Source organism: Chelon labrosus (genome assembly GCF_963514085.1).
Source record: "Chelon labrosus genome assembly, chromosome: 11".
In the NCBI taxonomy this organism is placed as follows: Eukaryota; Metazoa; Chordata; class Actinopteri; order Mugiliformes; family Mugilidae; genus Chelon; species Chelon labrosus.
The window spans coordinates 13,640,706-13,665,398 of NC_140344.1; the positions used below are offsets into that span (position 1 = coordinate 13,640,706).

The following is a 24,693-nucleotide window of genomic DNA, read 5'->3' on the forward strand; positions in this document are numbered from 1 at the left end:
GATATAAAGAATTAATTTATGATTTATAATTATTCTTAGGTGCCAGATGAAGCTCTGTTGGGTAGTTACTTTATTGAGTGTGTTAGTAGCAGACTGGATTTGCTAATGAGCACAAGTGAGACACTGAAAATATAAACTTAATAAAAAACTATTTTTTATTTCAAAGACATTCAAAAAAACTGAGCACTACAATCAGTGTGGTCACTATTCAAAGTTTTATCAAAACAATTCTGCCCTCTCCTGGACAAAATATGAACAATATCAAATGTAGTATTTTAATATAAACGATAGTAACACAAATATATATATTTTATTAATGGGTGAAATTTTTAAAAAAAAAACAAGGATTAAATAAAAGGTTTATCAATTACTGTGTCTTTATATAAAGACTGCCTCTGACAGCCTTACAAGCACAGATGAACTGATATTTATACCTGATAAATATCTGTACATTTTAAGTATACACATAAAAAATAATAACAGTCCGAATAAATATTTTTCCCATTACAAAGAGTCAAAAGTCCAAATGACAGCTACTTTTTGATTCCTGGTTTGTGCAGTGTTTGTGTGAGTTCAGCTGTAACAAATATGACGATGAAGAGAAGACTTCAGACATCATGAATAGACACTGAAAGACAAAAGGGAGACACATTGGTGAAACAAACTGTCCGACAATCACTATAGGATTCAAACAGTTTTTCACAAATTCACATCCGCAGTGATTTGTTCATCGATCTGCCACTTAAATACTCAATATCCATCTTAGCAGAATAAGAGACAGGATTATTGTCCTTGCATCTATCCTGGGAGGAAAATGTTTGGATGTGACGACATTGTGCAAGGTATACGGTATCACTTGAATGAATGCCACCCACATCAATAATTCAGACGAGTCCTAAAGAGAACCAAGGCTTATTTCATTCATGAACAATAGAGTGAACAAAAGGAAAGCTTGACGCCATCGGGCCTTTCAAAACACACATATGAGATGCTAATTACTTCAAGATATCTTGTCAGTCAAGATAAATGGAGCCTAAAATGTAGGCCAGGCTCTTTGCATGATAGGGAAGTGTTTCTCCCATGTTTGACACTAGATATTGAAATTTACAGACATGGCTATCATTCATTCACCAGCCTCTTCATTTATCACGGCCGTTGAGGTTTAATACAAAATTATTTAAAAAATCTGATGAAAGTGGAACTAACCTGGCGATTCGTGCCAAGGTGCTGAAAGCCAGGACGCTATCTAAGCCATAAACGACAAGCAGGACGCTGCTGATGATCACGTCTGCCCTCATCACGTAGGTTTGCCACACCAGGAAGTAGACCGTCAACAGGACAGTTGCCCCCGTCACAAAGAGGTTGCCCAGAATATAGCCCTCACTCTCCGTCAGGTTTCCCTTTGCACCTGCAGACAGAGAGGAAAAACAACTGAAGTGAATCGAGTGTTTGTAAAAATTAATATCTGTGGATGTGTTCAGCACTCTGCATTGTCACAAAAGATGTTCAGTCCATGTCCATGTTCTTAGGTTAATATATGTTTCTCCAACCGTACATACAGCTCTCAGTTTCCACTTGATTTCAGGAATGTGGAAAAGCATTTACCTGCCAACAGCCATCAGACTCCACATCACAGAGCACCTGCAGTCTCCACTGACTGCACTTAAAGACACTCCACTTACAGACGGCTATCGATTTTATCCTGTGCAAACTTTACCTTAGCACACGTGCTGTAAGTACACAGTGTTGTCTTTTCTGCTGCTTCTATCTTGCCACAGATACTTCACAGTTTACAGTAGATATAGCGCGTATTCACATTTATTTCTATAGAGGTAGTCCACATGTACATATTATTGCGTACAAATGAGACTACACATGTCCAGAAGTGTATAAATATACCAATGATACACAAAAATAATAATTCTTACAGATTCGTATATGAATTTTTGCTGTGTCACTTTGAATTTTTGATCAATAGTCTTATCTTGTCTTAAAAAAGGAGGATTGCTGACCTCTTGACATGTTCAAAGATATATTGTAAGTCAGGACTTTGCTATTATAAAAGCAATGTTTCCATTACCACCTTAAAAAAACTCACCTTCTCCCTCACTGAAACATCTAGACTCTATGAATATGCAAATATTTCTTGTTTGAGAATTTTAACTACTGGATAGATGTCTGCTTCATCACTGAAAGTCAACTGAAGTTTCTAACCCTAGTGACCAAACATCTGTCTGCCCAGTGACGGTCAAACATCCAAGAGAAGTAACATTTCTCAGTACAGCGGGACTATCACAGTGAGATGATGCTTAAAACTAAAACCTAAAATACAAACGTTGGGAAATCATGATATTGTAATAGTGTTGGAACAAAAGGCTGCTCTTTGACTGCTCTGTTCTCTTCAGTTTGGCAAATATACAGTATGTTATCAAGTGTTACATGTGCATTATTTAAGTTATTAGATGTAGTGCATGTTGGCAGCAACTATGTCTGCGAATTGTCAGTCGTCCAGGTCATGGTGTAACAAAATAACAAAGTTAAAACAAAGGCAAATAGACTTGTTTGAGGTTTCTTAAAGATGTTTCACAATCAACCATGTGGCTTCTTTATATCTAAATGACTGGTGGAGAGTCTAGGCTTTTAATTTGAACATCTGAGGGTGGTGCACATGTGAAACTATCGTGTGTCGGGATCTGTTAACAACATAGTCAAATCAAAAGTATTAAAAGTAGAGGCTGGTATCTGTGCGATCCAAATGACTCCAAAGAAAAAAGAAATATGCATTCACCACCCACAATGAAGAAGGGAAACGAATGACAATGACAATAATACGGTATGAATGAAATGTACGTACAGTATAGACAAGCATAAGTCTTTTTAAACAGTCTCTATACGATGCTAAATAAGCAGCCTGTTTTGAAAGCATGCTTGATGCAAGCTGATCACAGACTTATATATGTGACTGTGTTTTCTCACCAAAGAAGTAATGGAGACACTCCAGAGCAGCCAGGAGGAGCAGCAGACAGACATCACAGGCCAGAGCATCAGCAGGATAGGGAAGCTCCAAGCCTGACAGCAGAGGACACGTTCACTGTCTACGGGTACATCAGTCACCCTGAATAATAATAATGAAAACATCTGTAACGTGTTCAGCACTCACTCTTTCTGATGATTAAGCCGAGGGTGAACAGGAAGTAGAAGACAAAGTAGACGGTTGTCAGTGTCAGCAGCATCTGCAGAGTAACAGATGACAGCTGGGTGCAGAGTTAAGTGTCATCCATCATTAGGAGGCAGAAAAAGACGTCTTTTTGTTCCACAGGCGAGGCTTTCAGATTTATGACTTTGACATGCGAGTTCATTTAAACGCAGTGAAAAGGATACCACACCCGTAGACCTCCCTACAGAGACACAGAGACAAAGTAGATTCAGCACAGAAAACCCAAACAATATACTTTCACTGCAAGGTTTCTATAAATTAAATCGATAAGCACAATTTTTTTTTTTTTAACGATTTTAATGTAAAAGCGTATCTATAGCAACCATAGCAACGCGTCCCCCTACCTGGTCCGAGTATCGCCATTTTGATTCTCTGCTCAGCCTTTCTCACTTCTAACCACAAACACCAAAGTCGCCACCTGCTGGTCGGAAGATGAACTGCAACCCAAGAACTTATTGAACAATAATGCAGAATAGGAGGAAAATAATATTTTACAGTTCCCAGAAATCTGTGTGCATCACTTTTTGTAGTTTTGCCCTTTTTTTCTGATTGACTGACTAGTCAAATACTTGGATATGGGCCCATATAGAGCCCTTCAACAAGTTATGGAAGTTTCACTGTTCCAAAAACGGTACATGTTTTTCGAAAATATATTGCATATAACCATGTACTTATCACACTTGTATAACCTGATATAATCAATGTTTTATATATGGGTAGTAAGGCAAGATAAAAAAAGTATTGTAGACTTAGACAAACTTTATAAATCCACAAGGGAAATTGCATGGTCACAGTAGTTCAGTTGCACATAAAAAACACACTTGAGAGCCACTAGTAAAACAAAAATAGGTAAAAAAATAAAAAGAATTAAATAATAGTCCATCTTTCAGATCTATTAACCTATAATAAAGGACAAAGTGTTCATTTCAGTCACAGCTTTTGTCAAGTGAATTTTGTACAGGTTATATAAATGTTTCTGTAACTCTGATAGCACTCACAAGCTAATAACGAAAATGGCACCTGCTATCAAATTTTCACAAGATAAATAAAATCAAATGCGTGAAGAAAAGCATAGGCCTTTAGCATTAAATCTCCTCAGAGGCTGTGGAATTAAGTTGGCCCCAACAGTGATGAAAAGAATTCGCCTCTGGTTGAACCTAATTGCTGACCCCTAACGAGGACTGACAAACATTAACTCAGCAAATACAAGACTGCAGGTAACTGACATCATAATATGCACGGCAAATTATTAGTTAAATCACACTGTTAACGAATGAGTGAAACAAATATTAAAGCTGAATCATAGTCAGGGCGTCATTGTATTCATAAAGAAGAAATGTGTGATGAATGTGAAAGGTCACCGAACCCAGACAGGATTAACACCGACCCCCAGCCCTATTCAAAGTCTTGGGATCACCGCTTTTCTGGCCTGCGAACGGCACTCTAATTAACGCTGTCCAGCAGCAGGCAGACGTTTTCAGCAAAAAAGATTTCACCACACTAAACATAAGACAAAGTTGACAACCAAGCCAGCCGGTGACTATGACCTCCTACACATAAGTCCATGAATCTGGTATTTTAGGAAACATTCTATCGCGTGTGCCAAAGTTTTCAGATGTTGACTTCAGCACATATTATTCTTGTTAATCAGACATAGTTTTTGCTTCTATTTGTTCCATTTAATGTTTATTTAACCTTCAGATCTGTTTACAGGAGGAGAGTCTCCATATGTGACTTTGTTTGCAGGGTTTATATCTACGCAACATGTAAGAGTAGTACGCAACGCACCCTTTCTCACACATACAGTTACAGAGATATGAGATAAGAAATCCAGAATACCAAAATGAACTGCTTTAACATAGCCAGATGTTTCATTGTCCCCTGCAGCCTCTATCTGTTTCTCTTTCTTGCTTGTCCTCCGAAACAATCTGCATAGTGTGGCTGGAAGAACGGAGGCGTTGTTTGAGTTGAATGGAGGAAAAGCAGAGGGGTGGAGGGGTGGAGAGGGAGATGCTCCAGCTGTGGGGGAACAAGACAACACAACAGCATCTCACATGTGGGTGGAGGGGGGGTGGGCGTCAAGGCTGCGGGGGCTGCACACAGTGGCATTGTTATAAGGGGGGGTGGGATGCAGCTGATAAGGTTGAGAGAAATGGATCATTCCCTCAAATCCTCCCCTTGGGAAGGCTTGACACGAAACACTCCTGTTGCTGTTTAAGCTGGGGGAATTAGAAAAGACGCCCTTTAAAACACAGAACCTCATGTAGATCAAAGCTCCACAAATGTTTTTGTTAGATCATGCATCAACTATTCATAAAACTGAACTTGGAAACTGTGCCGCTCGAGTGGAAGGAATCATTTGCTCTAGGCTGTGTGCTATTTTAATTCTGGAAAAATGGTTTCATGCAGTTACAGCTGAGTCAGCACAGCTTTATTTATATTACACACAAATATTACAAATCAGAGGTTTGCCTCTGAGGACATTATGATCTCAGTAACGCTATCCTGATTGCACTAAGGAAAACTTGAGGCACACTAACACAGGACAGATCTTTCATACAGGACAGAACAATTATAAAAATATGAAAAATTCAATAGGCAAAGACTTTGTTTAAGGTACAAACTGTATCTCAACCCAAACCCTGAGCTGCTTTATCTGAGGTCATTATATAACTTTCTTCCCATTCAAACTTCCTGATTATGTTCATATTGAATCTGAAACAATACTGAAAGATTGATTGATTAACCAACAATTATTTTAATTCCTGGTCGTTTGGGGGCTATAGGAAATGTCAAAAAAATTAAAAATGCTCAATTTATTTGACAGTGTAAATGGAATAATAATTAGAAAAATTATAACAAATTCTACACTAGGGAAGAGGTAAACTTTGCTTGAGAAATTGAAGAAATTATACATTAGTTGTGAAATAAATAAATAAGTAAAGTGAATTTAATACGTTTAAATCGGTTAATCGATTAATGTCGCGGCTTCTTAAATAATGTAAAGAAAGCGTGATGTTTATGGCAGCCCCGAAAAACACGCTCCAGAGAACCTCATGAGTCTTTTCAGAAACTTTTGGCGCACATCCCTCACCTGCCTCAGCTCCTCTCCTCCGACTCTCTGCTGCACACATCCTGTCTGAGAGGGAGAGGAAAAGGAGGAAGAGAACCAACTTGAGGGACTCAGACTTTGAACAACTTTTACGCACACTTTTGGGTTTTGCTTTTTTAAACCTACCGTCGATTTTGCCATTTCCTCCAGAGGCTGTTGATTTATTTATTTTTTTTTAAATAAACTAAACTAAAGTTTATTATGAAGGTGAAGGCGCGCCTGAAGGGACATTTTTGAACACTCTCCCCCTGTTGATTTTTGTTGGCACGTTAATTAAGACAAAAACGCGGACTTTAGTTAGGTTTAAGCTTGAACCGTCAGCGTCAGCGGAGGCGTTTGGCCATAAGGGACTTCAATTCAGTGCCAAGTTGGCGAACAGGAGACAGAAGTTCTCCGCAAGCGGCGGATTTAATATAAAGAGTAAAACACGAAAAAAAAAAATCTCGCCACGGTTGTAATCTGGATTCCGTGATGTTTATGTGAAAGTTTCCCCCATCCGAATTGATTTCGTTCGGACAAGGGGAGACTTTAATGGATTTTTTATGTGGGACCCGCTAGGATGGACGTGGTAGATGAAACAGAAGCGTTACAGAGATTTTTCGAAGGTAAATGTTTCTGATTATTATTATTTGTGTTTGTGGGTGTTTGGGAGTCAGTGTAAAGAACACTTTAACAAGCTCAGACAAAAGTGTCTTTCTTTTACTTTCACAATTTCTAAATGATGTGCTAAAAGTGATCTGAAGTTTCATGTCAGCTCCTGTTTTACCTGCTGTGTTGTATGCACAGTAAAAGGCTCAGTGACAAAAAAAGCCTTATTTAAACTATTTACATTCAGCATGACATGTGGTTAACATAATAAGATAATGTTTAAAGTGATCTTATAGAATTGGTAGTAAATAGGAGAAAGTTTCCTCTTTGCTGTTGACCTTAAAAAAAATAAAATAATAATATATATATATATATATAAATTGCAAGAATTCAGGAGGGTTAACGGGTGCAGGGATGAAAAGTGCTGGTGATGGGTAACAGATCAAGTTAAACTGGGAATCCTAAGGGAAAAAAAAAAGAGATGGAGGAGGGTGGGGTTGAAAGGGTGTAGGAATTCAAGTCAAGATAAATTGTGTGTTTTGCAAGTGCACTGTGGCAGTCCACGACTTTGGATCACTTGAGATTTTAGTTTTCAAACAGTGATTTTTCTTCTTTTTTTTTCAAATATACAAAAACAGTTGGTTGGTTTCTCCCTAAATTGCATTTTTGGTAAGCATGGGTTGTTTAACTGGAAGCTCTTGACTGAAGTCAGATCAATTAATCAGTTTAATCTTGACTTTGTGAATCTAATATTCTGTCCTATTCCTGAAGTAAAGTTCACATATCTGAGACAAGATAATCAGGTTATAGGAGTGTTTCTACACTCATTTAATTCACAGGTCACGTTTTAACAATTAGAGTTTTTATGTTTAACAAACAAGCGTTCCAGGAGCAGTCAGGTGCACATAAAAACGCACATAATGAATTATCTGTGGAGAGACTTAGCACTTTTTTATAGTATACACAGAGTGCCGACTTAAATATACACAGCCATCCATGACTGTCAGAGCTTCCTCGCCATTCTGACAAGAATTTAGTGTGTTTACATTCTTACTTTGGGAGTGAGAGAGATGTTCTTTCTTTGGATTTATTTCAGCCACTCTTGCTTGGACTAAAATGTCAACTTGTCCACGAGACGTACACAGGAGGTGCTAGATGCTTGTTTCCCTTTTTTAACCAGTCTCAAGTATCCCCAGTGACAATGAACACGTTTGATGAAGACTTTAAGATTTAAAGGAATCAGCTTTGATTTTAACGTGGTGACAAAGAGCTTATATATTAGATAATAAGTGTCTGTTTGTCTTGTCCTTTGCCTGAAACTTGACACACACCCACGCAGAAGCACACACGGCACTATAATGGATTTTAACCGTGGTTTTAATAGGATTAGTGAAATATGTATACATTCACATTAATGTACATTCCTGGCATAGCCCTGGTGGCTGTTAAAACACAATGAGGTGAGACTGGTGTTTCTCTTGGGGTATTTGGCCTCTCGCTCTCTCCGACTCCATTAGAGTGACAGTGAGCAGACGGGCTGAGGAGGTGAGATAGTGCAGACTCAGGGTGGAGAGAGACCGGCCTGTTGAGAGAGAGACCCAACTAAACCACCAACCCCCTCAAAACTTGACCTTCTCCTCTCTGACTCACTTAGACGACAAACAGCCACTCACTCACTCGCACGGGCAACATGTGCACAAAGGGTCATAACATTTGTTGTGCTGGGTTGCCACATAATGTTCCGTTCGATGTCAACCAATTTTTCCACCCAGAAGCGAGTAAACCAGGTGAACTGGAAATAAATAAATAAATTAATAAAAGCAAAAGTTTATATTGCTGAAATAAGTGAAGATCCAGCATTACACTACCTGAATACAAGATTGAATCTACACTCATGCTGGTATCTCTGTGCATCTTAGATGAGCTTTGAACACTAGTGACAGTTATTTTCATCCTCAATTAATTTGTCTGATATTTTCACAATTAAATTATTCATTGTTTGGTGTATAAATGTCACAGACACGTCACAATTTCATCCAAAATATCTCTTCTACAGTCACAGAAGAACAAATTAATAGCTGTTTAGCAACAGAAAAGACACAAGTGACTGGTTTTTAATTAATTCTAATCTGTATCTACAATGCTAAAGGGATGCCACTTGTTTAGCTGGCAATTCACCACAAACCTAGGTATCAGACAAAATATTGTTCTGATGGTGGAACTAGATGTAAGCAAATCAATAAAGCTGTGTCAATTTATCCTGAAAGATTGAGCAAAGTCATTTTAATTCATCCTCTGGGCACCATGACCAAGTCTGTGCTGACCAACCAACTGACTGACATCTCCGTCCACGGAGCAGCACCAGTGAACGTGTCCAAAAACTGACATTGTCGTTATGCTACCTTCCAAAAATAAACTGTGATCCTCCTAACCATCTGACTCTCACTGTGGATTAATCAGGTTCTTGGTCCACAAGTGAACAGCTCATCAGCTGAGTTACTATATAAAAATTCCTATTGAACCCCACCGTACTCCCACAGCAGTTGCGAATAATGGGAGAGTCGTCAATCTTGGAAAACCTGTGCGGATAGACAAGGTTTAGATGTTCCCTCTGATTTATGGGACAGCAGAGAATGGCTGTCAGAGGAATGTATTGTTTCTGAGCAGCCAGGCTTACGGCGCTTTACAAGTAGGTTTTATTTTTCATTGTTGTACCTTTCTCCCACTAGTGCACATTGCCAGCTGAGTAATCCTCAACTAGCGAGTGTTGTTTATGGCTGATCTTGACTTGGTGAGATTGAGCGTTCACGTTTATGTGTGATAATTTGAAGTCTGGTTACAGAGATTTTAAGAAAACAAAGTTGGAGTGACGAATTGGTTAAAGATCATACACGATGAGGTCATTGTATGTTTTGTCGGTGGTTACTGGCAGCAGGTGTTGTTTTTCTAAAATTTAAACTCAACGTGTAAATTCTGAGCCATATGGGAGTAAGAAATAAACTTCATCATCTCCTACATGTTGCTCTACATCTTCCATTCGTCCTCAGTTCTTTTCTTCTTCCTCTAGCTCTGTAACTCTATCGCTGGCCCTCGCAGTCGACCTCACATTCGCAGTGTTTCGTTATTTTCCAGCCTCCCTCTCTGCTCCCTGTGTCCCGGTCCCAGCCTCGTTACTCCTGTAATCTCCTGAGCCAGGTCCGACGGTGGGACCAGTGCTTGTGTGCGACAAGGACTGTGTGTGGTAGCCTGGTACAGCCCTTTCTCATGACTGGGGAATAATCCTCATTATAACACTCTCCGAGCCTTTCTCACACACGCACACATACACAACATGCTTTCGCACATAGGCATGCACGCACAGCCACACGCTTACGCGCACACATTTGTTACCCTGATCTGCAACCTTCTCAGGTCTGCAGAAGAAAGTCTTTCAGCCCGAGCGGGGAAACATGTGAAAAATAGACAGGAATTGTTCTTCTCATCTTCTGTTTCAGGTGCTTTCATCTCAAGGACTTCAACATGCTTTGGCTTCGTGCAGGTACTCTGTGCCTCTCTGTCCGCTCTGCTCCTGTCTAGATGTGATTTATTAGTCTCTACCTCATGAGCGGCTTTCTGTTTTTTATTCACGTCTGTGTCGTAGTGATGTTCTTCATTCTTTTGCCAGTAACCACGTCTTGTAAACAAACGGAGAAGCTCTGTTAACTCCCAGGCTTCATCACTTTCAACACTTTCCAGCGATGATTTTCTTTCATTTGTGACTCTATGTGTGTTAAGCTGTATGTTCAATCACCATGTTTCCAGGCTGAGCTGCGTTTTTCACAACAGCCGAGCGACTGTTTGCTTGTGGACACTGATAAGCCAAATGGAGCTGAGAAAATTTAGAAGTAGTAGTATCTCGCTGAAATCGAAATGATTGGTTAAGTGCTTGTAGATTTAACACATAGATAGATATTTGGTATATATACTTCTACTAAAACATTCATCCAAACACCAGTTTTTATGTTGGTCTTTAAGTTATCGGTTCATTATAGTGATGCTGTTTTATCATGCGGTGTGTCCAGTGTCTACGTACAGTATGTATGTGCCGTTCATTCTAGCCTAACAGTTTGATAATGAGATGGACTTTGTTCCCTCTTAGTTAAGTTACTCTGATGTGTTTAATTATTAACACACACAGGTAGGCGCATACAGTTCTCACCTGGATGCAAAAATCAGCCAAATTTTGCTCAAGTTCAAAATTTGTGTCCAGAGTTATTGATAGTGGTTTATAAACTTTAAAGAAAGATCATTTCCTTACGTCCTTCAACGCTCAGTTTGTGTATGAAAAGAAAAGAGGAAGGATTCGTTTTGTGTTTTGTTTTTTGTTTTTTGACATGTAATAGATGTTGTGTGAGTCTCAAAAAACACATAGGACGTGAGCCGCATGGCCTCCACACAAAAGAAGAAAGGCGACATTACATGTAATTGTTTTAAAAGCAAACAGGACGAAAAAAAGCTGAAGCTGTGGATTTAAATGAATAATATTAGTCAAATCATGTTTAATGGCCACTCACACACTCAGACCTCTGTGTCACAACCGAGGCATTGAAACAAACAAACGACGCGTGCACGCGTATGCTCACACACACACACACACTCCCTTCTCGGGCCCTAATCTCTCAAAAGGCGAGTCTGTATCGAAGTTGGACTGACAATCATTTCACTGTTCCTCGCTGGACACAGCTGGACAGAGAAAAACATAGAGCACAGGGAAATTTACACATCCAGTTCGCAGCAAGTTAAGCTGAACTGATTCAGTGATTTGAAGGTTACAGTTTCTTAATTTATGTTCCTGCTCTTCTCCGCCCGCACAGCTTTCAAGGGGAAGACTGACCTACAGCCTAGGTTTCATTATTAGACATGTTTAAGTCATGATGTAAAGTGTCTTCAAGGTCCTGAAAAGTGGCAACACAGATAGTTGATCTGTTCTCAGTGCTTATCTTCATCAGATGATGACTTACCAGATAAGCAGCGCAGATGGACTGTACTCTTGCTTTAGGTCAAATCTTTTTTTTTTTTTTACCAGCGCTGTGTTATTTGAGTCTCAAGTCTTGAGACATTTTTACTGTAACAGTATGGTGGTTTTACTTTACTTAGGTTTGGATGAAACCAATCTGGTTTGTTGTCATGTAGAAGTTCAGCAAAGGTAGGGGTGAGACCTCTTGTAAACGTGATTATCTCCCTGTGAGATTCTTTCAGTGTTGCCTTCAGTGATCAAAGTAACTTATTGTGTCATAAATGGAGAAATTAGCAAGTGTTTTTTTTTTTTTTTTTTTTCATCAGTTATTAATGTTTAATCACAGAACTTTACATTTAACTTAGCAAATGACTAGCAGGACCTCATATGCTGCGGTACATGCAGGTCAGCTGAAGAGTGGATTCTACAAACAAGATTACTATTAATGTGTGTAATTCAGTTTGTAATTTTTCTATCTCTTTGCAGTTTAATTCAGATCGATTTCTTCATGCTCCAGTCTTTATATATACAGTATATAACCAAGTTTCTGCTTATTTCTTAGCGGTTTGTTTGGTTTATTTCTCTCAGGTGATAGGAGAGACTAGTCTGGCATATATAGCCAATTCTTATCAGAATATGAGTCTGGTAACACACCATTGGGATTTCATTATGGGGCCTGTTTCAACTGATACAGAGAAAAACAAACAGCTCTGCATGCAATTGGACAGTCCTGCAGCCAATCAGAGCCTTCTTCTCGTCACCAAATTCAACTTAACAATTTGATTGGCCACAATCAGTTCCCAACAGACCGTCTCCAGACCAACTTTCCTCCAAAAGAATTTTGTGCATGGAAAAAATTGGGGCTGGTAGAAACCAAAACAGAGCTAAAACAGAGTGAAAACTGGATTTCCATTTTCCAGGTGGGCAGAAACATTGCTTGCTAACAAGTTTGCTATAACTTCAAACGTATACATAACGTGTCACTATTTTCTTCTTTACGTGTCTCCGTTGCCCCAAATGGCCAAGAAAATTTGTTGCTATGTGAGTTTAAGTAAGTAAAATTGATGATGTGAATGTCTGGTATTCCTTCTTGTAGACTCAAGTCAACATATGGAAGGACTGATAGGAGGGACATCTCTGTTTGAAGGTGATTACTAGAATAGCTACAATGGATTTGATTATGCTTCCAGTTTCCACACATTTACTCCAGTGATAGTATATAATTTAAAATAAAGATGCAAGTAAAAAATACAACTGGGTCTCATCGGATAGAACTTGATTTTTAGTCGTCTTGTACTTAAACATGTGCCACTCTTTACTTGAACTCAGTGCTACTGAATCTCAGACTTCCCTTCGACACAAATTTGGTCTTGAGTTCAGCTCTGTTTCATATTTTCTCCTCAGTTTTCCTCATCTTTCCATCCTTGGACATCTAACTCGCATTTTACCTTTCTTGCCCCAGCTCCCCTCAGCCCCCCCTCTATCTAGCCTCCCCTCTCTCTTTCTATCTCCCTATTTTTTGTTATCAGGCCTGCCAGCTTAAATTTACTGCCTCTTTGGGTGGGGTGCACATCTGGATCTTATTTAAGGGGAACCATCCTGCTTTTCTCCCCTTCCACTGGCATGTATTAACGGACATTAACCATCTGTTTCTATCCTGTGAAGAAAGACAGTCACTTCTCTTCATAAATACGATAACACTAGGATTAAGAATGTCGAACAGTAGAATTTGATTTAGTTAGTTTTTGACAAGTTGTGTGCTTAACTGGGACGCATGTTATTCAAAAGATAATAAAGGGTAGGGGGATACTGTAACATTTATGCCAGTAAGTGACACTTTTGCTGGGTTTCTGATTGAGAGAATTGTGTTAGTAGAAGATAAAGAATGGAAAAGGCGTTTTTCTTTTTTTTCAATGCTAACACCAAAATTCCTTGCATTCCCAACTGAGTAGCTGCTTAATCTATCTGAGGAAGTGTGTGTGTGTGTGTGTATGTGTGTGGAAGGAGAAAAAAGGCTGGGGATGCCTGCCCACCCACTATATACCAAGTCTTACCCTTAGCTTCACCCACTCCGTCTGTCTCCCCCCTCTACTCCCATGGTCACTCTGTTTCCAACAATCTACAGTTTGGGACAATCAGCAATAAAGAAGGTTTCTCTCTCATCTTTTATTTCAGTAAAATGTTCTATGTTCCATAGGAAACTGTGGTTTATATAAAGAGATTTGCTATTTTCTAAATATATGCATAAGCAAGTGCTTATTCTACATGTGTTTTAAAGATTAGGTGGGGTCATGTGTTTGGGATTTCTGAGGATTTGCCTATCAAAGGCTGAAAGTGACCCTGGGGTGAAGTAAGGCGAGGATTTGGAAATTATAAAATTGCTTATTATATACCTAGATGTGCCATCATTGAGTATAAACGTATTTAAGTCTTGCCATGCTTTATGAGATGAAGCAATGAGACGACCTTATCACGACATTCAAAACTGTAGCGAAGAAGAAAAACAACAGCAGCACCACTTAGTAATTATGTGTTTTTTTCTATATGGATAAAATACAGCTCAGGTACAAGATATAAGTAAGAATAAACTGGAGTGATTCCTGTATATGTGTGTAACCAGTTACAGGCACTGAATCATCAGTATGTAATGTTGAGTGCTACCAGCCTTAGACTCTTGGTCATTCATGACGTCTTAATCTCTGAATTCTTGGTAAGCCAATCAGAGCTCTTCTTTTTACATGATTTTCATTAATATTCAGCAAGAGATTTATGATATACAGTGTCACAATGTAAAAAAGTGAAGTGAGTTAATATTATTAGTAAGTCTTCCTGGGAATTGTTACGACACAAGCTTGCGCAGTAGAGCTGCTGTGGCACTGTGTGGAGTTGCTGAAATATTCCTGTTGCTAACCCCCAGATGCTCTCCATCTCCTCTCCATGTTCCCAACCCTCCCTTCTCCACAGGTCATGATATTACCAGTTCTCTGGAGCCAACCAACATCGACACCAGTATCCTGGAAGAGTACATCAGCAAGGAGGACGATAGCACTGACATGTCAGTAGGGACTCTGAACCAAGCCAGCAACGTCAAAACAACATGCGCCAACCAAATCAGATCATGTCGTTACAAAGGAATTTGTTTTTCCTGATAAGGCTAATCTTTTTTTTTTCTTCTCCTTTTTTTTTTTTCTCCCAGCTGTTTCTCAGAGGTCCACAGCACCCCAGGACCAAATTACTCATCTCCCCAGCCAGGAGTGTCCTCCTCTGGAGGGTTGGTGTGTGGTGTGAGCCCCCCTATTCCACTACGCCAAGGAGCCCCACCACCTGGGCCCTCTAGCTGTCAGAACGCCTACCCTCCAGGTCCATCCCTGGGCCTCAGACACAACTACCCCTGCCTGGGACAGCAGCAACAACAGCAGCAGCAGCAGCAGCAGCAGCAGCAGCAGCAGCAGGGTCACGTCAAGCCTGAGCACAGGGGCCATTACGCTCCAGGGTGAGCACAGTACAATATAAGTAGCAAGAAAGAGGCGCAGGAATGAGAAAATATAGCATGAGTTAATACTGCAAGTCACATTCAAGATCCTTACATTTTACACGTGAAATCAGTTTTTTCAACATGTAACCAAAAGCAGACACACTCACACACACACACACCCTACAACAGGTCTATTATGCAATCAATACTTGATCATTTGTACAAATAAAGCATTAGCTGGTCAAGATAGGGAGGGAGACTGATAACAGACACAGAGAGAGAGTCAAATTACATCCTGAAAAAGAATTCTGACGCACACAATCTTGTGTAAGGAACGTAGTGTGATCCCAAAGAAAAGTTTCTCCCTTAATTATGACGGCAGTTTAGGAAATAAGAAGAATATATGTGGACTGGTACCAAGCATGGTAATATTTCACCTATATGTATAATTTTAAAAGCTTGGTGTCATTGTATTTGTGAGTGCAAAATCTGCTAGCTTCTTTTTTTAATCCTTTTTTAGGACACTACCAGAGTCCCCCCCAGACTCCAGCTCAGAGCCGTACTCTCCTCAGCAGGTGAATGGTGAGTGACATGTTTTTCTTCATCTCCCAACAAAGTAAAACCTGCGTGTTGGAGGAAGTAGTGCTTTCATCTGAAGAAAGACACTGAGTCAGTGGAAGCCAGCGAAGTTTTCAGGGTGTATGTAGGTCACAGCGACTTAAATCAATATCTGTTACTTATCACTTCTCTGTATTTGAACAGAACATAAAGACAAGAAGTTCATTTGCAGAAAAAAATCGATGATGTATGAAGAAACTAAAGGCAGCCGGTGTCTGTCAATTATTAATGTACAGTTTGCATAAATCCTCTACAATATGTATTTCATCATCTAACTTCTTTTGCAACACATTAAGTGCATAGTTGGGGTTTTTTTCAACATGCAAGTTGCAGCAGAACAGTACTGAAGAGTAAAGTCATGTACTTCTTGCCACTCTCACACCTGTGTTGGTCTTGCCTGTTAGTAAAGAGGTGTGGAATGGTGTTATCTGATGGGAATCCTTCCAGTCTGACACAATGGAAAATGCCTTTAGCCAAGGTTGGAGGAACGTAGAATAAACTGCAGTGTGAAACGTAAAACAGTCCAAGTCGGGTCAAAAGTATGAAACAACGCTACAGTGCAACCATTACGCCCCATCTCCACGGTTTTCTTGTAGACCCTCACATGATCAGGACCATGACACCGGAAAACATGTGTCACATGACTCCAACGCCACCGCTCCCGCCGCACGGGCACTATCCCAGCATGCATCGGGACATGTACCTGAAGCCCGAGCCAATGATATCGCAGTATCCTATCGGACCGGCCACGAGCGGAAGTGGAGACATCCAGCAGACGCAGATGCTCCATCAGCTACTGCAGCATCCTCAGGGGCAAGAGTGAGTCATGACGATATACAGGAGGGAGGGGAAGAGGGAGGGATGGGTGTGTTGTTCAGTTTTTATTGTAACAGAACGAATGATGGGAAGCAGTGGGGATATCTGCAACTTTTGACCGTGTTACAATTTCCTCTCACAGCGGCATCCCCGTTCATCAGGCTAAGAAGAGGAAGCACTCAGACTCTCCCAACAGCACCCTGAATTCCCAAATCCTCACAGGTATCATCAAACAAGAACCAGGTAGGCAGGCATCTTTCTTCCCTTCCTCACCTCCTCTACCTAACCTGCTCTTACCTTCCGTTAAACTCTAACACAGATAAAGACATTTACAGAATAGCTGCTCACATTTTTAACTGCCATTGGCCACACTTTAATAGCTGGTATTTCAAACTGTTTGTCGCAGGTTTAATGCAGGATGCAGACAACTCCTACCTGGACCCAAACTATCAGTGCATTAAGTGGCAACCGCACCAGCAGAACAAGTGGACACCACTATATGATGCCAACTGCAAAGAGCTGTGGGTGGACTTTATTTTGGCATATCTGTACATGTTTAGGAACAAAAAGAACTTCACGGAGAGCGAAACATGAAAAGGAGTTTTAATTGGTTAAATTGATAGTTCAACAAAGTATACGGCAGGAGTGAGAATATCAGGCTTTTAGAGGTCTGCAAATTCCTCAGTGGTGAGCCGTGCGGGGGAGTCGACGGGCGCAGGGTTTCGGTTTAGAAAGACAACGTGAGGAGGGGGTAAAGGGAAAAAAAAAAGAAGTGTGCGCACCTACTTGTGCTTTTGCAGTGCCAAAATAAAAAGAAGTATAGATAGGGAGGAAGGTTAAAATGAACTCACAAGACCTTTCAGATATCTTATCAAAACCACCTGTTTGACCATCACAACTTTTAGCACACTACACCTACACATGAGAAGTTTTAAGGTCTTTCAGAATATCTTAGTCCTCAGAGTTGTAAAGCAGCGGCAGTAAAACTGAAGCCCAGGGACCCTCAGGGACACAGTTTATTTTACTAGAGTACTTACAAAGGATTTAAAGTTAACAGCGAAGACAAAAAGAGAAATCATATTACATACTATAACCTAAATCCACACGTGTATTTCATTATGGACCTAAAAACATGTGGAAGCCTCTGAGATAAGAGTCTTTCATTGGTCATACAAATATCCACAATACACTTTTACTTACAACTAATGTGTGGGTACATAGGTTTCCTTTTCACAATATTTATTCACACTTTGTCTCTTTCCCTGTCTTCAGTCCGATGCCGACCTACCGTGTTGATGCTGACAAAGGCTTCAACTTCTCCTTGGCTGACGATGCTTTTGTTTGCCAGAAGAAGAATCACTTCCAGGTCACAGTATACATCGGCATGCTTGGAGATCCCAAGTACATCAAGACAAGTGATGGACTGCAGCCCATCGATTGCTTCTATCTCAAACTCAATGGAGTGAAGGTAAGAGCAACAGGGTGAACCGGCTGCAGTGATCATTAGATTGTTGGTACATTTAGTGTATGTTCCTCTCTTCACTGGCAGGTGGAAGCCATGAATCAGTCCATCAGTGTCGAGCAGTCGCAGTCTGACCGCAGCAAGAGACCCTTCAAGCCAGTGCTGTAAGTCTGAGCTCTTTAGCTGAAGTAGAATCAGTAGAAAGCTGTGGCAGGAGTATGTTTTACATTCATTCGCTGTGATTTTCGTCTCTCCCAGCGTCACTTTGCCCCCAGAGCAGGTCACAAAAGTCACAGTGGGACGGCTCCACTTCAGCGAGACCACGGCAAATAACATGAGGAAGAAGGGCAAACCAAATCCTGATCAGAGGTGAAAGACCCGGCATGTAAATGTGACGCAGTTTGCTCCCACCTGAAGCTCTGGTCTTCACCTCTACCCCTGATTATTTTGTCTTTGCAGGTATTTCATGCTGGTGGTGGCACTGCATGCACAGTCGCACAGTCAAAGCTACACTGTGGCTGCTCAAGTGTCTGAGAGGATCATCGTCAGGGTAACGTCTGGCCATGTCTGTCTGCTTCCTACAATAATCATATCCCTTGTGAATGTGACACCTTTCTCTTGGTCTTCTGTAAACGGCTTTCTACGTCACAGTGATTTTAAAAACGCTGCGTCGCTCTCAGTATCTCCTTTCCATTCCTCTTTACATGAGTGAATGTGATCCTCATTACACTTCAGTTGAGGTTGTGAAACAAAGCATACGTCTGCTATTCTGTGAAAACCATATATCTCTTAAGTGTCATGAGCCAAGAAAAACTATTTTGCTTTCAACTTTGTGGCTGCTCTTTTTTCTGATAATTTAGTAGGTTTTAAAAAATATTTATTTAGCTTGGAAGTTATTAGTAAATTCTTTATCTAAAATGTTGAAATCCCCAGATTTAGAGATTTTTTTCTTGCTGCATGGTGAGGATATTGTACTTACACCCTAGATGTGTAAACATGCAGTTAAGTGCAAAAGTATTAGAGGAACTGTTTGACTGCCACATAATCATTTACTTGATTTAGCCAGTACTACTCCAGGAGACCATAATATACTAAACACTGCCGTAACTTGTTTGCTTTCCTGCAGAGTCTTACATGAGAAGATTGATTAACTTCTTATCAGTAGGGTAACACTGGTTAGCTTAGCATCAGGACTGGGAAACATCTAGCCCGGGTCAGTGCACAGGTGATAATGTCTGACTTTCAGTATCTCTGTGTGGTTAGAATTATCATTTAACAGAATTAACACATTAGAAATTAAATGTGTTTATAGTGTGCCCACCAACTCTGGTGAAAGTGGGGTGAAAAGCAAGCCGTCATAAAGAGGAAGGAAAGATAATAACATTTCAATCCGGAGATAAATTTCTGCATATTTTCAGATAGTCTTCCAGGAAGACATCCACCATGTTTAACTTAATTGCATTTATGGAAATGACCATAAATATCTGTGCAATAAATTAAAACTGAGACTGAGTTCCTTTGTTGCGTCCACACAGCGAGAAGTGGTTGCGAGTGTTTAGTGGTGTTAAACTATTGCTTGGATGGCAGTAGTGACTTCCTGTGTTGTGCACAATCTTCTCATCAGTACTTGGCAAGAAAGCAAATAAGTGAATGTTCCTTCATAGCAAACAGTTTTTTTTGAAAAGTTGCACGTCTATTAAATATCGGAATCACACATTCTACGTCCCTTCTTCTTTGCTTCTTTGTTACAGGCATCCAACCCAGGCCAGTTTGAAAGTGACAATGAGGTGCTGTGGCAGCGCGGCCAACTGCCAGACTCAGTCTACCACCACGGGAGAGTTGGTATCAACACCGACCGACCGGACGAGGCCCTCGTTGTCCATGGCAACCTGAAGGTCATGGGCTCCCTGGTTCACCCGTCTGACATCAGGGCCAAAGAAAATGTCCAGGAGGTCAGTATGACACTCAGTGTGTGTGTGTATGGGTGCATGTTTGCGTGTGTGTTTGTGCCTGTCGTCATGAAACATGTCATCATCAAACAAGTCCCCATGCTCGCCACACTTCCCCGTCCGTGCAGTTAAACAGCTTTCGTCTTTTCATTATGCTTGATATGAAATGTTTCATCTGTAGCGTGTGCGTTGCTTTCTCGTGCCATCTGCACATATGTCATTGTCATCCTGTCTGCGTGTAGGTCGACACCACAGACAATTTAAAACGGATTTCTCAGATGAGGCTGGTCCATTATCAGTACAAGCCTGAGTTTGCAGCCACCGTGGGCATAGAGACCACCGCAGAGACTGGTAACGACCTCAAAAATAAACCTCTGCTCAAATTCAGATCTTTAATTCCAGCATCTCATTTCTTTGTACACTGTATGTCATGTTATCATCTTAATGTCGTCAAATTTGATCTGCCATTTGCTATACCTGCAAAGTTAAGAAAGCCCGTATTGCATCTGTGCCTGAGCTCATGAAGCTCTTTTTTCTTCATGTTCATGCTTCACCACATTGCAGGAGTGATCGCCCAGGAGGTTCAACAAATCTTGCCTGAAGCCGTGAAGGAGGGGGGTGATGTGGTGTGTGCCAACGGTGAAACTATTCCCAACCTGCTGGTTGTCAACAAGGTAATGAACTCATACCTTCAGTGTGGTTCTCACAGATTGCGCTCACTTATTACACACCATCAGGTCTGATCGCTTGCTCCGATTTCACAGGACCGTATCTTTATGGAGAACGTCGGAGCGGTGAAGGAGCTGTGTAAGCTGACAGACAACCTGGAGACCCGCATAGACGAGCTGGAGCGCTGGAGCCGCAAGCTGGCCAAGCTGCGTCGACTTGACAGCATGAAGAGCACAGTGAGTGGAGGCACAGTCAGGTGAGAGTAACAAGTAGAGATCGTGGGTCACACATTCGCAGAAAGCAACTGGAAGAGATTTACTTAAACTTCTTCTGGGTTTCTTGTCTATGCAGCCAATCGGGAAGTTATTTTAGCAGGACAGGGAGTGGCCCGCTCAAGAAGAAGACAGTCAAACCTGGCAGCAAGGTCTGTAGTGATGCTGGTGTTTTAAATATGTAACACATCGGCGAACAGAAGGATTTATTGATGTGACTGTAATGTAATGTGATTACTGCAGAACTCGCCTCCAGATCCGGGCTGCATCAGTCAGAGGTTCATGCAGGGGACGATCCTGGCGCTGGTCATCGTCATGGCCTTCAGGTTAGGAGAGTGAAATGAGAACCCTGCAGCATCTTCTGTGTAGTCATGATGATGATATATTGGATCTTCATTCGTCCACAGTGTCATTTCGATGTCCGTCCTTTATGTGCTCACTCTTCACCACAGAGGAGATGTCACAGCGAAAGATGGGTATGTGCTTTGAAGTCACCAACACTTTATAAGCTTTATAGTGAAATAAATCAATTTCCACTTCTCCATTAATGTCTTTCTATATAATCTGTCCCTGATTTCTGTAGCTATGTTCCTTCCTGTGTTCTCTACATCTCTTGGATGCCCATCTTCACTGCCACTGTAACTGTCTGTCCACCTGTCTGCCCATGGTACACTATCAACCATCTTTCTTACATCTTATTTGATTTTCTGATCTACTCTTTTCTTCTTATCTTTGATTGCTTAGCTGGGTGTTCCTTGTCATGTCTGAAGGGAGACCATGAGTCATATATTTAAGTACCTTTGGATTCATTTGCTTCGAAGTGTAAGTAAACCTCTAGATGTAACATGTCATCTGATTGGTGCAGGTCCAGAGCTGCACTTGGATCGTCTCGCAAAAGTCCATATACTCCACCGTCCACCACCCCAGCGCCAGGTGAGTGGAGGTTCTTACATAGTGACCCACTCAGGACATAATGAATGTAAGCACAATCTGATTTTGTTCTGTCTTTTCTTTTAAACTCCTGCAGCTTGCTGTTCTACCACAGCCGTGAACAACCAGTCAGCTACCGTTTTGACATTGAGTAACAACCAGTCCACACCAGGTAAAAAAAAAAAGCCTCTGCAAATATAAGAGGATTTCCTGTATTTTATAGGTGTCTTCTGTGCAGATTAATTATCCTCCTTCACTAGGTTTAGGCAGCCTGTTTCCCACACCAAGCACTATAAATAAGAAGGCCAAGTCCAGACCAGTGGACAAGGATGGCCACAGAAACCGTGTGACTCACACCTCGGCCCCCATGTACTTTTCCAAGTCCAAAAGGCCTGTGTCTACAGACATGGAGGGAGTGGGAACCACCAACCGTCTGCCAGGGGGGCAGCAGCCAATGCCACGCAGACAACGCAGACAACTGCACACAAAGGGTAAATCCACAAACGCAGCCCAGCCATGGCACTTTCTTCACACGCATAATATGAAGTATGCAAACACAGTAAAGCCACTTGTTTGACTACAGCAAACAAAGCTTGTCTAGATACTGTACAAAGGAATGCTATCGGTTTGGTGCTCATGATGCAGCATTTTTTTCCTGTTTTCAGGAGGAAGGTCAGGCCCCTCTCTCACTAGTGTATATATTGTGGAGACACACCAAGTAATCGCCACACAGAGTTGTGCAACAGCAGAAAGCTGCAGGTATATATTTTACTTGAATTTTCTTTTGATTTTGGACAGATGGATTAAATAAAGAACCAAAGATGAAATGCCTTAGCTTGATTGTTCCCTGGCAGAGTCTGGAGTGATTAAAATTATTGAAAATGCTGGATATAGGGGTCGAAAATCTCTCATGTGTTGAGCTTGAGATCTGGACACTGTGATGCCCATGGCTCATTATTCAGTCATACGTCACACAGTTCACTGAATAGTCTAAATTTATTATGTTTCTTATCTCTTTTTTGAAGTTTTAACGATTTTGACTTATCTGTGCTGAATGTTGTGCATACATTTTGCACAGTTACGATGTGAATTCAAGCATGTTGTATGTTCATCCACCTTTTCTCTGTGTTGACCGTAGCTACACAGTATCACTCCACGGAAAGAGAAATTCCTCCCTCTCACAAATCACTTTGCATATGATGTGAGTATACAAACACTAATCTACATGACTGCATACATGCAGTGGCAAGATTTTTCTGGGAAACAGAGAGAAGCTTCAACTGCTGCTTGTTTTTTTATTTAATTAACTAAGTGCTATCTAACCTAACTAACACCAGGGTCTTGTAGTCAGCACACAGCAGGTTTAGGTGGAGGATTAGATGGAGCAGAATGCAACGGCTATTCACAATCAACCTATATGACAACTAAAAAGTGCTATGAAACATGTTTAATGTCACATAAATAACTGGGAACCTGTTACCTGTTTAACCTCCGATAAAATAAAGCATTATCACTCAATTGCAGGTCCACAAACAGCGTGTGGGTACGGCAATGTAAAGCCACCAAAGGCCGTTTATGCCCCAACCACACAGAAACCGAGCTCTATGATGGACAGAGTGCATCAACAAAGGTACACAATGGCAACATTAGAATCATATCTCACTTGCCAAAACATTAGGTTCATTTTCCTTTATTTTGTCTGTTATTGAGTGATGAAACTAGTATTATTATGTTTTTTTTTTTAATAAATGTTTTTCAGTTACTTGTCTTGACCTTGATATTCTTTTCTTCCTTGTGCCTCTTCTTTAGGGGACTCATCACCTGTGGTCCGTGCCTGTGCTGTCTTTCCAGGACATCACCTATCACTTCCGCATCTCCCTTTCTGTGAGTATAGCTTCCAAAATACGAAGCCCCTCCAGACACAGTGGTCTCTGCTTAGTTGATCGACTGATTTTAATTTTCAGTTTGGGTAAATTCACGCTGTGGACGATTAACAATTTTTTTATCTGTTCATGTTTTGCTCTGACAGAGTGAAGTAACTTGTGCCACTGAAGGAAAAACCTCATCATACTCCGACTACCATTTTATCTTCCAAAGCAGCTGCATGTGATGAGGAAGACGACATGTCCCAGTGCCTTGACAGTACACTCTTTATTCCTCTGCCGTACCATTTGTATGCTGTTTTGATGGGATAGGGCTTTGTTTCATTATTGTATATTATTATAAAGATACAAAGCAAAATATACTGTACCACTGTCCACACTGTAATCTCCCCCATTTGTACATGTACATGCATTAAGACATCTCTTCGTGCTGTGATCACTGGAGTTTAAAACACTGTTTTTAAAGTTTTTTTTTATTTTTTATTTCTGCCACTGAAAATGTTTTAGATGACTGCAATTGACAACTGTGTTGTGTCACTGTTAACGTCCATATGTTTTATAACTCACTTTATTACTGATCACTATGTCTTCCATTTGTAATAATTACTTTTTAGCAGCAAGTCCACGCTAAGATATTGTAGATGACACTGCACACATTTTTGTTTAGTTACACTATCAGTCTGTATGCACACTGAAACCAGTGTCA

General features: G+C 40.7%; 2 protein-coding genes across 2 annotated transcripts; one reads left to right on the forward strand and one right to left on the reverse strand.

Moving 5' to 3' along the window:
- Positions 1–213: 213 nt before the first annotated feature.
- LOC311495760 (transmembrane protein 80-like) lies at positions 214–3,921 on the reverse strand. The gene is made up of 6 exons (XM_084555335.1): positions 3,562–3,921; positions 3,382–3,398; positions 3,161–3,254; positions 2,977–3,069; positions 1,207–1,408; positions 214–628 (listed from the first exon to the last, which is right to left on the reverse strand). Exons 1-6 carry the CDS (start codon positions 3,578–3,580, stop codon positions 616–618), a joined length of 438 nt encoding a protein of 145 aa, XP_084411461.1. The 5' UTR covers positions 3,581–3,921; the 3' UTR covers positions 214–615.
- Positions 3,922–6,888: 2,967 nt separating this feature from the next.
- On the forward strand, positions 6,889–24,239 carry myrf (myelin regulatory factor; the record flags this gene model as incomplete). Its single annotated transcript, XM_084554681.1, has 28 exons — positions 6,889–6,934; positions 13,010–13,060; positions 14,878–14,968; positions 15,110–15,406; positions 15,909–15,970; positions 16,603–16,825; positions 16,965–17,065; positions 17,229–17,343; positions 18,095–18,290; positions 18,372–18,448; positions 18,543–18,653; positions 18,744–18,849; positions 20,036–20,236; positions 20,476–20,584; positions 20,798–20,907; positions 20,998–21,158; positions 21,254–21,326; positions 21,418–21,500; positions 21,582–21,650; positions 21,758–21,841; positions 22,040–22,107; positions 22,202–22,276; positions 22,365–22,595; positions 22,770–22,863; positions 23,243–23,305; positions 23,629–23,734; positions 23,914–23,988; positions 24,134–24,239. The coding sequence occupies 28 exons, from the start codon at positions 6,889–6,891 to the stop codon at positions 24,212–24,214; spliced, it is 3,159 nt and encodes a 1,052-aa protein (XP_084410807.1). The 3' UTR covers positions 24,215–24,239.
- Positions 24,240–24,693: the final 454 nt, after the last annotated feature.